General features: G+C 36.3%; 1 protein-coding gene and 1 non-coding gene across 2 annotated transcripts; one reads left to right on the forward strand and one right to left on the reverse strand.

The window, feature by feature from the left end:
• The first annotated feature begins 612 nt into the window (after positions 1 to 612).
• LOC140038352 (uncharacterized) lies at positions 613 to 1,331 on the forward strand. The gene is made up of 2 exons (XM_072083685.1): positions 613 to 702; positions 1,074 to 1,331. Exons 1-2 carry the CDS (start codon positions 667 to 669, stop codon positions 1,329 to 1,331), a joined length of 294 nt encoding a protein of 97 aa, XP_071939786.1. The 5' UTR covers positions 613 to 666.
• Positions 1,332 to 3,683: 2,352 nt separating this feature from the next.
• Positions 3,684 to 3,790, reverse strand: LOC113738302 (small nucleolar RNA R71). Its single transcript, XR_003460088.1, has one exon. It is a non-coding gene; the product is annotated as a small nucleolar RNA R71 (small nucleolar RNA).
• Between the last annotated feature and the right edge of the window lie 13,602 nt (positions 3,791 to 17,392).

Here is a 17,392-nt window from a genome sequence, read left to right on the forward strand (position 1 = left end):
TTTGCAATTTGGCATTGAAACACAACTTCTTGACTTTCTCTTGCTTTTATTGTGTAAAAATGATTACAAACCAATGGAATTTCCATTTAAAAATTTAATAACCAATTAAGAAAATGACTTGCTCTTTTGGTGTAATTGTTAGTCATCTTCTTTTACATCAACTCATTAAGTAATACATCAAATCAAATACAAAATGCATAAGTTATTACATGACTGAAATTAGCATATTCAAGCTGAAAGTTTTTTTTTTTATTTCAACCCTCCATCCCATCCCCAACTGTCAACTTCATGATTCAAACTATAAACCTGATAGCTCTTAGCCACTGGACCAACCCTACAGAGTGGTATCAAGCCCGCCAAAAGTTTGAATGATGATAAAATAATGACATAAAATTATAGGCCGAGCTATAATAATTAGGCTAGTTGGTGTATATTTTCACACTGACCTCATCAAGGACGTGTAAAAACGTGTTCCATGCTGGTGGACCATGATTTTGGTAATTAGGTCCGGCATTACCACAAATTAATTTATGGTGTAGAGTATCACATTCTTAGGCCTATAAATACAAGGAGTCTGGTTCTCTGCTACCAAGTTTTCGACAGTCACCAGTTACAAATATCTATTTCCATTCTTATTAGTTAGCTAGCTAGTCCTTTAAGAAGAATATGGCTGCAGCCAAATCTGGTACTGGCAGTGGACAGGTGAATAGTGACTGTATGCCTTGCTAGACTGGATTTCTTTGTTTTTCAAGTTTGTGTGTGCATGGTTTTCGGAGTCAACTTATAAACAACTCGTATAGAAACGTTTGAAAAAGTATGAGGAGTTGCAAATTAAAGTAATTTCAACATTCTTGAGTCGACTTGATTAGCAATATTTTATGTTTCTAGTTGTCTACATGCTGCGGTCTCTTGAATTGTTTGATAAATAAGCTTCTTCCGAGCAATGTCGTTTCTTATGAATTGATTGGTTGGATTTAGTTTTCTGGTTGCTCCTTTGTTTGAAAGGACTCTAACTGATTTTGGGAACTCAATTGTGTTGGGTTTTCTTACTGAAAAATGTTTGGGGTTTGCAGAAAGACGAACCTATTATTCCTGTGGCGTCAACCGTCAAACCGAAAGACGATAAGGTGATTGAGATTGCACAATTTGCAGTTGTAACGTACAATAAGCAGGCCGGGACCGATCTGGTTTTCATCAATGTGGAATTCGGCTTCTGGTGGAGCATTTCTGGTGCCACTTACTACATGCTTGCCATTAAAGCTCAGGATGATAAGGGCACATATTGCGACGTAGCGTTGGTTGCTGATATACTGGAGAGCGGTGATAAGTGAATATTTAACGTACATTTTGTATGAATTTGGCATTAATTTTTGGTATGTTCTGAGAAGATTAAGCCATATTTGAACTCTTTTGGTGATAATTGCTTAAATATTGATTAAGGTTTCAAAAAATTGATAAATGAGTGAATTAATGCGTTAATCTTGTGAATTTGTGAAGGTAATTGATGTATGAAATTCATGCACAAGTTCAAAGAAATGTAAGGGTCATCCAGAGGACAAAGTACACAAGAAATTAGGAGCAAAAATGTAGAAAAAAGAGAAGAAGTGAAAAACTGGAAATTGGTCAACACGGATCCGAGCTCGGATCCGTGTGCACAAGATGGATCCGAACCCTCGTCTGTACTTCTGGCGGAGAGCATCCGAGGTCAGGACGATCCGACCTCGGATCCATTACGAAATCCCTCGGATCCTGAAGATCCGAGCTCGGATCCATTTTCACTCCTCGGATCCGAGGCTCGGATCTGTCTCTCTCCTCAGCAAGTGCAACAGCCGTTTTTCTTTACCTTTTTCACAACTTTCCAGCTATTTTGAGGGACAGAAATCGGTGGCACATGCTTCTGCAACAAAAGAAAAGACCAAATGAGTATGGACAAAAGGAAATATCATATCTTTGACTTCTTTTTACAAAATCTGAGTGGAGGAAATTATGAAGTGAGAGGAATGGAATTTCTTCCACCTTTTATGCAGAAACACAGAGGAGAAGCAGGGGATGACCATACGTAGCTAGTTTTTCATTTTGTAACAAGTTTCTCTCTAGTTAGGAGTCTTGGAGAAGCATTTTGTCTTTGGAGTTTTTCACTTGTAATCAGATTGTGCAAGAGCATAGCAGGAATTAGAGAGCTTCACCTTCAGTTGGCTAAGCTTTCTTTCATCTTTCTTATACTTGTACTGTATGATGTTTTGCAGCAATAAACTTGTGATTCTGATTGTTGAATCATACATGAGTAGCTAACTTTCTTCATCTAGGGAGTAGATGAAACTTATGGCTAAATAGTATAAATTGAATGTGATTTACACTTGTTATATCTTGTATTAACTTGTCTACTTGTGTAGCTGTGATTACTTGCTATTGATTGATCACCAATAGTTTGGTTATAGTTGTTATTGTTCAATGAGAATTGGTAATAACAATGGAAACACATGAGTAGAGCTTGAGTTGTATGTTCATGAAAATAGAGATACACTTAGGTGGATTACTTAGCATTTCATGAAATAAAACAGAGTAGTAGTAGTATTTCACCATGAAAATAGGGAAATCTATATTGCTTTAGGCCATTTCATCATGAAAATGAGTCTTGGAAACTTTGGAAATGAATCTCTGGTTAAGCAAGAATAATAGCAAGAAGTAAATCCATTCATTTGTGTTGTTTATGCCATAAGTGGAATCTACATCCCTAGAATCTTCCTTAAGTGAAATTTCTCTATTTGCATTCAGCATTTGTTAAACTAGATTTGTATATCAGATTTGTAGATTACAGCATTAGATTTTCTCTGCTCAAATTAATTGTTAGTCTAAATAATAGAGAAAATAAGGGCTTAGTAATTGTTTGAATTGCTCCTCGTGGGATCGACCCGATATACATCTTGTACTACAATTGCGACCTGTATACTTGCAGTCCAACGGGTGTAAAATCGGAATTAAACTTGCATTGATACAAAATATCCCGTCAAGTTTTTGGCGCCGTTGCCGGGGAGCGGCAATATTAGGGCCTCATCATCTCTATTAATTTAGATAAATTTCATTATCTTTATTCAAGTTGTTGAATTAAAAGTATAAAAATTTTCTCTTGTTTTTGTTTGTAGTGTATGCACCGATCAAATCGAGGAGTTGTACATTTCGATCCGGAAATTGAAAGAACATTACGCAGACAAAGGAGGAATACATCACATCAAGAGGAACAAGAGGTTTGGCAGCCAATAGAAGATATTTTGATAGAATTACAATTTGAGGAAGAAATGGCAGAAAATGAATCAAATAGGAGAATTCTGCGAGATTTTGCTTTACCGGGAGCACAAGGATCTCAAACTAGCATTGTAAGACCAACGGTAAACGCTAATAACTTTGAGATAAAACCATCACTGATTCAAATGGTACAACAATCTCAATATGGAGGTAATGCTACTGAGGATCCAAATTCTCACTTGTCAACATTTCTTGAAATTTGTGATACAATTAAGTTTAATGGTGTTAGTGAAGATGCGATTAAACTTCGATTGTTTCCATTTTCACTAAGGGACAAGGCTAAGGTTTGGCTACAATCTCATCCTCCAAATACTTTTACTACTTGGGATGAATTAGCTAAGGCTTTTCTTAATAAATTCTTTCCACCTGGAAAAACTGCTAAATTGAGAATGGATATAACAAGTTTCTCTCAACAGGAAGGAGAGACATTGTATGAAGCTTGGGAGCGTTATCGGGAATTGCAAAGAAGATGCCCTCATCATGGTCTACCCGATTGGCTAGTAGTCCAAACATTTTACAATGGTCTCACCTATCCAACAAAGACACATGTAGATGCAGCAGCGGGAGGAGCTTTAATGGGAAAGACAGCTGAGGAAGCTCAGCAATTGATCGAAGAAATGGCTGCTAACAACTACCAATGGGCAAACGAACGAGGTAATTCAAGGAGAACCGCAGGTATGCTTGAAGTAGATACCTTGAATATGTTAAGTGCAAAAATGGATAATGTGGTTAAGATGCTTAATAGGCAAGTTGGTTCTAGTTCTAATCAAGGAGTAGTTGTTGCAAGTTGTACCATTTGCGGCGGAGATCATGATGATTTTATGTGTTCTAGCAGTGAACAGGTTCAATATCTCAACAATTACAACCGTCCACCCCAAAACAATCCATACTCCAATACTTATAATCCAGGATGGCGTAATCACCCGAATTTTGGATGGAAAGATCAAGGGAACCAACAAAGACCAGTTAATCCACCAGGTTTTCAACAAAAGCAAACACTGCATGAGTCCAAACCAGCTTGGGAATTGGCAATCGAAAAGCTAGCTAATGCATCAAATGATAAAATTGAAAAGTTAGCTAGTGCCACTACTCAACGGTTTGAAAGAATTGAGGGAAGAATGGACCAACTCACCAATATGTACAGGAATGTTGAGGTCCAATTAGGCCAAATTGCCAATGCGGTTAATAATCGCAACCAAGGGGATTTACCTAGCAAAACTGAAGTGAACCCAAGGGAGCATGTGAAGGCCATAACCCTCCGTAGTGGTAAGGAATTAGTTGAGCCGCCAGTAGTTGGAAGTGGAAGAGAGTTTGAAAAAAGAGAGAATAAGAAATTGAGTGAGTTAAAAGAGGGAAGCAAGGAAGAAAAAGGGAAAGAAAAGATAGAGGAAAATGAACTGCAAATGGAAGATGCAACACCAATTCCTCCACCGGTGCCATTCCCTCAAAGATTGAAGCCTTCAAGAAATGACAAAGAATTTGAGAAATTTGTCAACATTTTTAAACAATTACATATTAACATTCCTTTTGTGGATGCTATTTTGCAGATTCCTTCGTACGCGAAGTTTCTCAAGGAGATAATGACCAGGAAAAGGAAGTTGGTAGACAGTGAGACAATTGCATTAACAGAAGAATGTAGTGCAATCATACAAAACAAATTGCCACCCAAATTGAAAGATCCAGGGAGTTTTACAGTTCCTTGCACTATCGGTAATGTAGAATTTTCTAAAGCACTTTGTGACCTTGGTGCAAGTGTGTCATTGATCCCTTTAACTGTGGCTAGGCAATTGGGGTTGAAAGAGTTGAAGCGTACTAACATTTCCTTGCAATTGGCTGACAGGTCTATTAGACATCCAATGGGCATATTGGAAAATGTGCTCATTAAAGTGCAGAAATTTATTATTCCTGTCGATTTTGTTGTTTTAGATATGGAGGAAGATGTAAATGTACCTATTATACTTGGTAGACCATTTCTGGCCACTGCAGGTACAATAATAGACGTCAAACGAGGTAAGTTTAAGTTTCAAATCGGTGAAGAGGAAGTGGAATTTGATTTGAGTAAAGTAGAGAAATATCCCTCTTTTACCGACCATGTTTATTCGGTTGACATATGTGATGAATTGGCATTAGAAATGAGTCAAGTAAATCTTGATAATGATTCTCTTGAACTTTGTCTTAATGGTATAGGTATACAAGAGGAACAGATTGAAGAAATGACTGAATTTTTGCAGGCACAAATTCCTTATAAAAGGAGAAATGCATACGAGGCGTTAGGACTGAGCAAAGGGCTACCTCCACCATCATGTGAGAAAGCACCGCAGCTTGAGCTTAAGCCGCTGCCTAAGCACCTCAAATATGCATTTCTTGGAGAAAAAGAGACACTGCCTGTGATTGTAAATTCAGCATTAAATGAGGAACAATTAGACAAGCTCTTACGTGTTTTGAGGAAGCATTTAAAGGCTATAGGATGGACAATTTCTGATATCAAAGGAATTAGTCCAACTATTTGTATGCACAGGATTTTATTGGAAGAAAATTCTAAACCAGTGGTTGAGACTCAAAGAAGGTTAAATCCAAACATGAAAGAAGTGGTAAGAGTAGAAATCCTTAAATGGTTGGATGCAGGTATAATTTTTCCAATTTCTGACAGTGTGTGGATTTCTCCTATCCATGTAGTACCAAAGAAAGGGGGGATAACCATAGTACATGGTAAAAATGATGAAATGATTCCCTCTAGAGTTGTGGTTGGTTGGCGAGTCTGTATTGATTACAGAAAATTGAATGCAGCTACTAGGAAGGATCATTTCCCTCTTCCTTTTCTTGATCAAATGGTAGAAAGATTGGCCGGATATGAATTTTATTGTTTCTTGGATGGTTTTTCAGGATACAATCAAATAGTCATTGCACCAGAAGATCAAGAGAAAACTACATTCACTTGTCCTTACGGTACTTTTGCATTTCGAAGGATGCCTTTTGGATTGTGCAATGCACCGGCCACTTTCCAACGATGCATGATGGCAATTTTCTCTGATTTTAATGAGAAAATTATGGAAATCTTCATGGATGATTTTTCTGTATTTGGATCTACTTATGATGATTGTCTTAACAATTTAGATCTAATTTTGCAGAGATGTGAAGAAACAAACCTTGTACTCAATTGGGAAAAATGTCACTTCATGGTTTGTGAAGGTATTGTGTTAGGCCACAAAATTTCCTCAGAAGGTATTGAGGTTGATCAAGCCAAAATAGAGGTTATTGAGAGAATGCCTCCACCAACCAATGTGAAAGGCATTCGTAGCTTTCTTGGACATGTGGGATTCTATCGGCGGTTTATTAAGGATTTTTCCAAGATTGCTAAACCTTTATGTGAATTACTTGCAAAAGATGTTCCTTTTCAATTTACTGATGAGTGTTTACTTGCTTTTAATAGGTTAAAGAAGCAACTTGTCTCCGCACCTATCATAGCATCACCGGATTGGAGCTTGCCATTCGAATTAATGTGTGACGCAAGTGATTTTGCAGTTGGGGCTGTTCTTGGGCAAAAACATAATAAGCGACTTCATGTCATTTATTATGCAAGTAAAATGTTAAATGAAGCTCAAGTTAACTATGCAACAACAGAGAAGGAGTTGCTAGCAGTGATTTTTGCATTGGATAAATTTAGATCATACTTAGTAGGATCTAAAGTTATCGTTTATACTGATCATGCAGCACTCAAGTATTTGTTAAATAAGAAAGATGCAAAACCGCGATTAATTCGATGGATTTTATTGTTGCAGGAATTTGACTTGGAGATCAAAGATAAAAAAGGATCCGAGAATTTAGTTGCAGATCATCTTTCTAGACTGGAGAACATGCAGCAAGATGACCATTTGTCCATTAAAGAAGAATTTCCAGATGAGTTTTTAATGGCAATTTATAAGTCACCATGGTATGCTGATCTAGTTAACTTTATAGCTAGTGGAGTGATACCTAATGATTTGAATTCTCATCAAAGAAAAAAATTCTTAAATGATGCTAAACATTACTTTTGGGAGGAACCATTCTTTTACAAACATTGTGCAGATGGAATAATTAGAAGATGTGTTCCGGAGGAGGAGGTACATAGCATTTTAATGCATTGTCATACTCTTGAAACGGGAGGTCATTTTAGTACTACTAAGACTGTAGCAAAGATATGGCAATCTGGATTTTATTGGCCTACTATGCACCAAGATACTAGAAATTGGGTGAAAAGTTGTGATCAATGCCAAAGAACCGGTAATATCTCAAGAAGGAATGAAATGCCTTTGACTACATATTTGGAAGTTGAGTTATTTGATGTTTGGGGCATTGATTTTATGGGACCATTTCCTAGCTCATATAATAACAAGTACATCCTTTTAGCAGTTGATTATGTCTCTAAATGGGTGGAGGCCATTCCTTCACAAACTAATGAGGCTAAAGTTGTGCTTAAGTTCCTGAAACGGAACATATTTTGTAGGTTTGGAGTCCCAAAGGCAATAATAAGCGACGAAGGTAAGCATTTTTGTAATAAAGCTATTGACACTTTGTTGTTTAAATATGGGTGCAGGCATAAAAAGTCACTCCCCTATCATCCTCAAGCTAATGGACAAGCGGAGTTGGCCAACCGGGAAATTAAAATCATTTTGGAAAAAACAGTAAACCGATCAAGAAAGGATTGGTCAAACAAGCTTGAAGATGCTTTATGGGCGTATAGAACGGCATTTAAAACGCCGTTGGGAATGTCTCCATATAAGCTTGTTTATGGGAAAGCATGTCATTTACCTGTGGAAATAGAACATAGAGCTTATTGGGCTGTTAAAGCAATTAACTTTGATTTTAAATCTGCAGGTGAAAAGAGAATGCTTGAGTTAAGCGAATTGGAGGAATTGAGGTTGACTTCGTATGAGAATGTCAAGATTTACAAAGAAAAAGTGAAATTTTGGCATGATAAACATATCCTCCCTAAGCATTTTGAAGAAGGGCAAAAGGTTTTGATGTTTAACTCAAGGCTTAAATTATTTCCTGGAAAGCTTAAGTCTCGATGGTCCGGTCCATTTGAAGTGGTTCGCATGTTTCCTTATGGAGCAGTGGAAATAAAAGGAGAAAATGGTGCTCCATTCAAAGTAAATGGCCAAAGATTGAAGCTCTATTTGGCAGGAGAAAAAGTTCCTAAAGGGGTAATTTACTCCTTAGGAAATGCAAAGGAGAATTAAAGAAGTTATAGGATTGTCGAGCCAACGACTATAAACAAAAGCGCTTGTTGGGAGGCAACCCAATAATAATAGTGTATTTGTGTGTTTTTAGGTGTTTCTTACATTTTGGCGTGATTTAATTGACTAATTAGATGTATTTCACTTGTTTGTAGGAGGTACGGGAGTTTTATCATCCATCTCGGAGGTGCACTTGAAGAATATGTGTAAAAGGGAGTTTTTCTTATCAAATTGTGTTTTAAGTGCTCAAAATTCCCATGCATATACATACATTGTGCATTTCAAGTATATTTAAGTGAGTTTTGGTGATATCATGGTTATAAAGGCTCATGGACTCATTTGATATACATTTAATGCTCAAAAATGCCATTTTAGTGTAAAAATGCAAAAATGATCAAAGAACCTCACCCCTCGATTTTCAATGTAGATGTGTTTGTTGTGTTTTGAGAGGTTGGATATTATGTTTATGGTATATTACATGTGCATGGGACGTTGGAATTGAGAAAAGGGATGTCCAATGTGTAATTTGGAATTGGCCGAAAAAGGGAGAAAAAGTTTGAAAAAAATTGCAGTTTCTGCAATTTGTTGCAGAGACACAAGGATCCGAGCTCGGATCCTAAAAGCCCAGACAGATCCGACCGCGGATCCATAGATCCGAGCTCGGATCCATTCCAACCCAGACAGATCCGAGGGCTCGTCTGTGTTTCTGTTGGGGCTGATCCGAGCCCTATCGGATCCGAGCCCTTCCAGAAAGGATCCGACCTCGGATCCTTTCACGATAAGAAAGGAAACGAGGCCTCGGTTCCTCATTTTTCCAGATTTCCCTTTTTTTTCTCTCTTCGAAACCCTATTCCCTTTCCTCCAATCTTCCATTTCATCCATAACATTCCCAATTTTTCACAACAAAAACCTTCACTAACCTCTTCTGAGCATTAACCCTTAACAATTTGAAATCAAAAACATCAAATTGAGGGGTTTTGATCTTCAAAACGCAAATTAGGGCCGAATTGAAATCTTGCAATTTGAGGTCGCGTTTGGGCTTGGTTGTTCTCCATTTTTGCATCATTATCATCCTCCATCATCACTCCATCTATTTGAGGTAACACATTTCGAATTTCTGTGACATTTTATATCTCTCATTTTTGTATATTTTTAGTTTTTCAATATATTTTGCTAATAGCTTAATTGTTGCAAATTCGTGATATAATTGTGATACATTGTGCTCAAATCAGTTGCTATAATTATTTTCATGCTTATTTGTGTGAGAATTATGGATTTGGTGATAGTTTTGAGATTTCCTTCTCAATTTTTGGGCTTGAGCATGTTAGTGGTTTAAACTTGTGAATTTTGCTTTCTGTGAATATATGAACTTGTTCAGAGAGGTATAAATCACTGTTATACCAATTGAAAATGATATGCTAGAGCAATAGCCCATTGGGTAAAAGTGTGTGTTCCCGATCAAGTTAAGCACATTGAACCACTTTTACTTGAAATAATTAGTATTTGGATTAATTGGGACTCATATGTCGTTAACTTAAGTGTTAACGAGTGTTATGAAATGGATTGGAGATATTCTCAAGTGTTTGAGTGTTCATTCTTGCAAATGGATATAATTTAAAATTGTTTGCACTTAATATGCATGAAATGATTTCTTTACTGCTAATATCCTTTCTGAGTGTGGGAATTGGATTTGACAATTGTTAGAAAGTTTATTTGTTTAATTTTGGGTACATTTTGGCAGGGAGTTTAGCCCTTTTTCAAGGGGAAACTCTGCCGAAATTTTCTTAAATTCTTATTTAACATGTATGAGAGAGTTTCTATCGTCTCTAATAAATACTCATCTTGTTTATAGGTGCTATGGCTCGTACAAGGAGGGCTCGTATTCGTACTCCTACACCATCGTCAAGTGAAGAACATACACCTTCTGTGCATGAGGAGTCGCCTGAGGAAGAATCCCCTTCGCCTGAATCACCACCTCGATCTCGCCGGAAAACTGCATCCACTAGCCGTGACGAGCCAATTCCTGACTATGATACCACTCGTTTCACCTCGCTCGAGAATCAACAGTGGTACGAGGCTGGTTTGGACAAAGAGATTATCGTTGAAAAACATTTGGCACCGGAGGTGGATGCACACTACCACATCTCCACGGTATTTAAGCGACTCGGATGGGAGACTATACTAAATTTGCCAAAACATTACTATCCCAATCTGGTCAGGGAATTCTACGCCAATGTAGAAAATAAACAAAGTCACAGTGGCAACCTCATCGTCTCGTGGGTTCGAGGAAGAAGAGTGGCTCTCAATCGCGATACATTGAGACAATTCACCAAACTCAAAGATGAAGGCGAAGATGTCAAATTGACCAAGGAGTTCAAAGCTCGAGACCCTTGGGAAGTGGGAGAGGCCGTGGGACGGCTAAAGGGTCAATACCGTGAGCGAGGAAGTTCGAAAAAACTCACGGTATATGCCGACTCCTTCGAGCATCGGTACCACCTGATTTTCTACCTTTTTGCCTTCAATGTGGTACCGAAAAAGAGTGGCAAACGGGAGATCCGAAATAGCGATCTCTATTTTCTGGATAAAATGATACATGGAGTGGGTAGGCAGTTGACTGGTATTCCTCTACCCAGCATTATCATCAGCTATATGCGAACCACAGCTCGTATGAGGGCCGGCGAGACTTGTTTTGGATTTCCTCGGCTGCTATCCCTCATCTTTGAGAAGCTCAAGATTCCCATTGGAACCCAGAGAGCTGTGGTAACTAGGTCGGCCGACGAGGTAAATGATTCGTTACTCAAATCCTTGGGTATTTCTACTGATTTTGGAGCTACTTTGGTCCGGGACACAGGAGAAGCATCGACTTCCACTCAGCCTCCGCCTCACACTGAACCACAAGCGGAAACTCAAGAGACGGAGGCACAGCAGACTCTTCCTCCTCCGGTTCCACGACCACCTCCTCAATCGCGCTCCAAGTGGCAAGAGCTTCTCAATGCTATTTGCTGTATGGAGACGCGAGTCGTCGAGCGCATTGACCAGACGGAACGGATGATGACTGAGCGACTCGACCGACATGATCGCCGTCTTCGTGCGATCGAGGATCATTTTCATATTCGACGGTCCCCTACACCGACACCTCATCAGGAGGAGGGCCATATTGGTACCTCACAGGGTCCTCATGGAGCCGAGGAGGCAGTAGACCCTCGTTCCCAGCAGCCATGATGCTTTTTAGCGCATTAGACCTTTTATTTCTTTATTTTTCTTTTCTTTTGTTAAGACAAACTTTGTAGCTTTTATTTTTCTTTAATTTAAATCATTTTGTGCTACTTATGGTATTTGGTACCCTTGTTCTCTCATTTTGGACAGAAAATGGATGAGCGTGATGATTAAAAGATTCAAACGGCATCACCACCTATTTTGAGGGAAGTTTCAGTTCTTTTACCTTCCTCTACAATGAGGACATTGTAGATTTTAAGTGTGGGGGAGGCATTACTTATCTTATGGGTGATTGTGTGTTGAAATGCATGATTTTAGTTGTTTATGGCTTAAAAATGTTGGAATTATATGTGGAGATAGTCATGAGGATTTCATTACAATTCTTCCATAAAAATGGCCAAAATGTTAAAATTTTAAGTGTCTAATTCTTCCATTGGATAAAATGCTATGTGTATTTTGGAAAAGTTTAGTTCTTATTTGGCCTGGAATGAATTATTATGCAATTAGGATATTTACATTTTAGAAAGTATATTTGGTTAAATAAGAAAAATTATGCTTAGAATTTTGCAAAATTAATGAGATTTATCATTTTTACTTAATTTTATAAGTAAGTGATTGATATAGTCAAAAACAAGGCCAAATTCTTCCTTTAATTATACTTAGAGGGAAAAAGAAATTATATGTCATAAAAAAAAAAAACAAGAATAATATTATTATTTTTCTACTCCAATGATTCATATACTGAGTAACCGGGGGTTGGCATTTACAAATGTCGACATTCGCGTAAAAAGGTATTGGAATTAAGAGTATGCTTAGCAATTTAAATAAGTGAAATGTTGAGTAACCGGGAATTTTCACCTAAAAGTGTTGATTTTCGCGTAAAAAGACATTTTCATTATTTAAATAAGAAGAAATGTGAATAAATCCCTCTAAATTGATAAGTTTTGGGATAAGGAAGGCCATAAAATTGACTATGTGATTTACTTATTTGTGAAATTAGGATAGAATGAGAGAATTGATTTGAATTTGTTGAAATTAAGGCATAATTATTTTTATTTAATTAAATATTATGAGTATTTAGTGTAATCTGAGAAATGGCATAATGATTGGTTTCTAGGTTTTTGAGGAATTAAATTTGACAAAAGTACGTATATTGTTTTATCTATTAAAATAGTTGAAGTAAGTTGTAAAAAAAAAAAAAAAAAAAAAAAAATTGCTTGAGGACAAGCAATGATTCAAGTGTGGGGGAATTTGATAAGTGAATATTTAACGTACATTTTGTATGAATTTGGCATTAATTTTTGGTATGTTCTGAGAAGATTAAGCCATATTTGAACTCTTTTGGTGATAATTGCTTAAATATTGATTAAGGTTTCAAAAAATTGATAAATGAGTGAATTAATGCGTTAATCTTGTGAATTTGTGAAGGTAATTGATGTATGAAATTCATGCACAAGTTCAAAGAAATGTAAGGGTCATCCAGAGGACAAAGTACACAAGAAATTAGGAGCAAAAATGTAGAAAAAAGAGAAGAAGTGAAAAACTGGAAATTGGTCAACACGGATCCGAGCTCGGATCCGTGTGCACAAGATGGATCCGAACCCTCGTCTGTACTTCTGGCGGAGAGCATCCGAGGTCAGGACGATCCGACCTCGGATCCATTACGAAATCCCTCGGATCCCTCGGATCCGAGCTCGGATCCATTTTCACTCCTCGGATCCGAGGCTCGGATCTGTCTCTCTCCTCAGCAAGTGCAACAGCCGTTTTTCTTTACCTTTTTCACAACTTTCCAGCTATTTTGAGGGACAGAAATCGGTGGCACATGCTTCTGCAACAAAAGAAAAGACCAAATGAGTATGGACAAAAGGAAATATCATATCTTTGACTTCTTTTTACAAAATCTGAGTGGAGGAAATTATGAAGTGAGAGGAATGGAATTTCTTCCACCTTTTATGCAGAAACACAGAGGAGAAGCAGGGGATTACCATACGTAGCTAGTTTTTCATTTTGTAACAAGTTTCTCTCTAGTTAGGAGTCTTGGAGAAGCATTTTGTCTTTGGAGTTTTTCACTTGTAATCAGATTGTGCAAGAGCATAGCAGGAATTAGAGAGCTTCACCTTCAGTTGGCTAAGCTTTCTTTCATCTTTCTTATACTTGTACTGTATGATGTTTTGCAGCAATAAACTTGTGATTCTGATTGTTGAATCATACATGAGTAGCTAACTTTCTTCATCTAGGGAGTAGATGAAACTTATGGCTAAATAGTATAAATTGAATGTGATTTACACTTGTTATATCTTGTATTAACTTGTCTACTTGTGTAGCTGTGATTACTTGCTATTGATTGATCACCAATAGTTTGGTTATAGTTGTTATTGTTCAATGAGAATTGGTAATAACAATGGAAACACATGAGTAGAGCTTGAGTTGTATGTTCATGAAAATAGAGATACACTTAGGTGGATTACTTAGCATTTCATGAAATAAAACAGAGTAGTAGTAGTATTTCACCATGAAAATAGGGAAATCTATATTGCTTTAGGCCATTTCATCATGAAAATGAGTCTTGGAAACTTTGGAAATGAATCTCTGGTTAAGCAAGAATAATAGCAAGAAGTAAATCCATTCATTTGTGTTGTTTATGCCATAAGTGGAATCTACATCCCTAGAATCTTCCTTAAGTGAAATTTCTCTATTTGCATTCAGCATTTGTTAAACTAGATTTGTATATCAGATTTGTAGATTACAGCATTAGATTTTCTCTGCTCAAATTAATTGTTAGTCTAAATAATAGAGAAAATAAGGGCTTAGTAATTGTTTGAATTGCTCCTCGTGGGATCGACCCGATATACATCTTGTACTACAATTGCGACCTGTATACTTGCAGTCCAACGGGTGTAAAATCGGAATTAAACTTGCATTGATACAAAATATCCCGTCAGTGAGCGGTGGTCACACTTATGACCTCATCTGGTACAATCATAACAATAATTAATCAAGCACTACTCTTGATCAGCTGAGGAGTGAGGATCGACGATTTTAAGTACTTTAATTATCTAGTGTTTATGGTGTGGTTTTCAGTTTATGCATGGATGATGTACTGCTGGCATGCAAACATCCTCCCACTGTTGTACTAGTGTGTAATGTAAGGTGCACTTCTACCAACAAAAATGCACCGTTAAATAAAAAAATCCGTCTGTATTTGAGTACGTGTCCTTGTACTAATATGTCAAAGGCGCACTTGTACGAACAAAAATGCACCATTAAATAAATAGAAACAGCTGTACGAGTTTGAGTTTGTATCTGTGTATTTTGTTTCTCTGTTACCTGCAAGCAACTATCAATCCCTGAGTTTTGCATGTCAGCTAGGTACTATATTCATGACTAGTTATGAAGTCTGATAACTAGTTAAGTATTACTTAAGATGAATCCAAACCTTAAAAAGAAATGAAAGATTAGTTGATACATTGGGAGTAACACAAGCCGATGACGTTTTGGTTCTTCTTTGAAGTATATTTTGGATGTTCTTCATAAATATGAAGACTGTTCAGGCCAGCGAGTTAACAAAAAGTTGTTTCTTGACCCATCAGCGGTTGAATGTGGCAAGACGACGAGTGATCAAAAGTGTCACTGGGAATTCATATGCAGGCCATAGCTAAATTTCCGTTTTTGGATCTCTGTACAACTGGTACACGTAAAATTTGTCAGCTAAACTCCGCCACCAATTGTTCACGATATGCAGGATGGATGTTCTGGACAAGAATATAAAGATTAAAAAGGGGACTACGATTATCAACAAGAATAAAATTGGATTTAGAAAAAACATGGTTGATTACTCGTATGATTTGTGCCTAATGATAATTACGAAGCAGAAGAAGAAAAAGAAGGGAAAAAAAGAAGAAAGAAAGGGTTGGATTGTTGCACACACACATACATACATACATACATATATATACACACATGCATATATATACATACGTATAGGGGAGAGGGATGGGTTGGGTGATACAGGGGAAAGAAGTGCAAGCGAAGGTCTCGGGTTCGAGTCCTCCTACTTACACTAAAAAAAACATATGTATATATCCTTATACTATATAAGAATGAATTTAGGGCAAAGATTTCAATCCCAAGGATGGGGCTATTTTGGAAATATGAGAGTATTTGAGGTGAAATTGGAATATTTAATATGAATCATTATAACTGATTTGGTTTTTTTTTATAATTACTTAAATGTCCTCTCAGACATTTAAAGCTATGAGTAAGTTTAACATGTGACAGTATTCGATATTCAATTAATTATTCGGTACAATTGAATTCAGCTTGTGTTTTAGTGAAATTACATAAAAATCCTTTTAATCATTTAATTGTATTAACATCTACGTCTCTTAATTTCTTAAAGCCTTTCTCAACAATTATTTGCAAACTTATGATATATAGATGTTAAGACACAAGTTTGGTTTCTTGGCCGTTACCATAGTAACCCCCATCTATCCAAATTCATTTCATTTACCTATAACTTTGTTCCACTACAATCATGTAGTCTATTGAATTCAGATGTTGCTATATTAGCTACTACTCTTTCCCATTTTGCAACATCTTTCTCAATAGGTTTGTTTTCTTTAGCTAATCTACTTTTTTGGTTGTAAGAAATTTGCAATCTTGTAAGTTGTATGTGCAATAATTTTTTTAGTGTTTTAATTCAATTGCCCATGTTAGATTGGCTTGATAGGGAGGAGATCACATTTATTAATTGTTATTTGTGGTTTAGAATAAGTTTGTCATCATAAATTTTTTCATTAATAGATTGCATCTACTTCTTTTGTTGTTTTAACTATTAGTTACGATAATTTTCAAATCATTTGCTACTTTTTTTATGATTCCATTTAGGCAATTTTTCACTTCATTTGATTTGCCAATATGTTTAACTATCTACTTTAAAACTATTTGGCTGCAAATCTAAAGTATGTACTTCATTACTTTTAATTTTTTTCTTGAATTGAGTGGGTTAAGATGTTTTAGTACTTTTTTGAGGTAATTATTCATCTAGATTAGCGTGTTAGTTATTGTATATCTTTGCAACTAGGTCAAAAACTGATGTTTTGTGATTGTAACCCCTATCGAGAAAGAGATGCTTTGCTATATGTCCTAAATCATACAATAAATCATAATTAATTGATTTGTCAATGTGGAGCTTTCATGATGATATGTCATTGGAATCAATATAAATCCAAGAATTTGGCTTGCAAGAACCGAAATTCCACTAGCAATGATTTCTTCAAGTATGCTAATTTTTCAAATCTCACTTATATGACAAGATAATGAGGTAGACTGCCCTCAAATCAAGATCAAATTCAAACTTAACGACAAAATTTAACATCCCTAAAATGCATGAGTAGATATAAGTAGATCTTTTATTCTATTAGATTAGACGCAAAGTGATTAATCGTATTTTATAATTATATTTTGTTGCATATTATTTTTTTCACTCAATATGTAATTTATGATTTTTCTATTTAATATCACATAATAAAATTGTCATACTTCAATTCTTATGCTACAAAATACTAAATAATAATTATTAACTATCTTTACTTAATACTAAATAAAAATTTTTCCCCTAGTATATATATATATATGTGTGTGTGTGTGTGTTAACG

Source organism: Coffea arabica, chromosome 3e, assembly GCF_036785885.1.
Source record: "Coffea arabica cultivar ET-39 chromosome 3e, Coffea Arabica ET-39 HiFi, whole genome shotgun sequence".
NCBI lineage: Eukaryota > Viridiplantae > Streptophyta > Magnoliopsida > Gentianales > Rubiaceae > Coffea > Coffea arabica.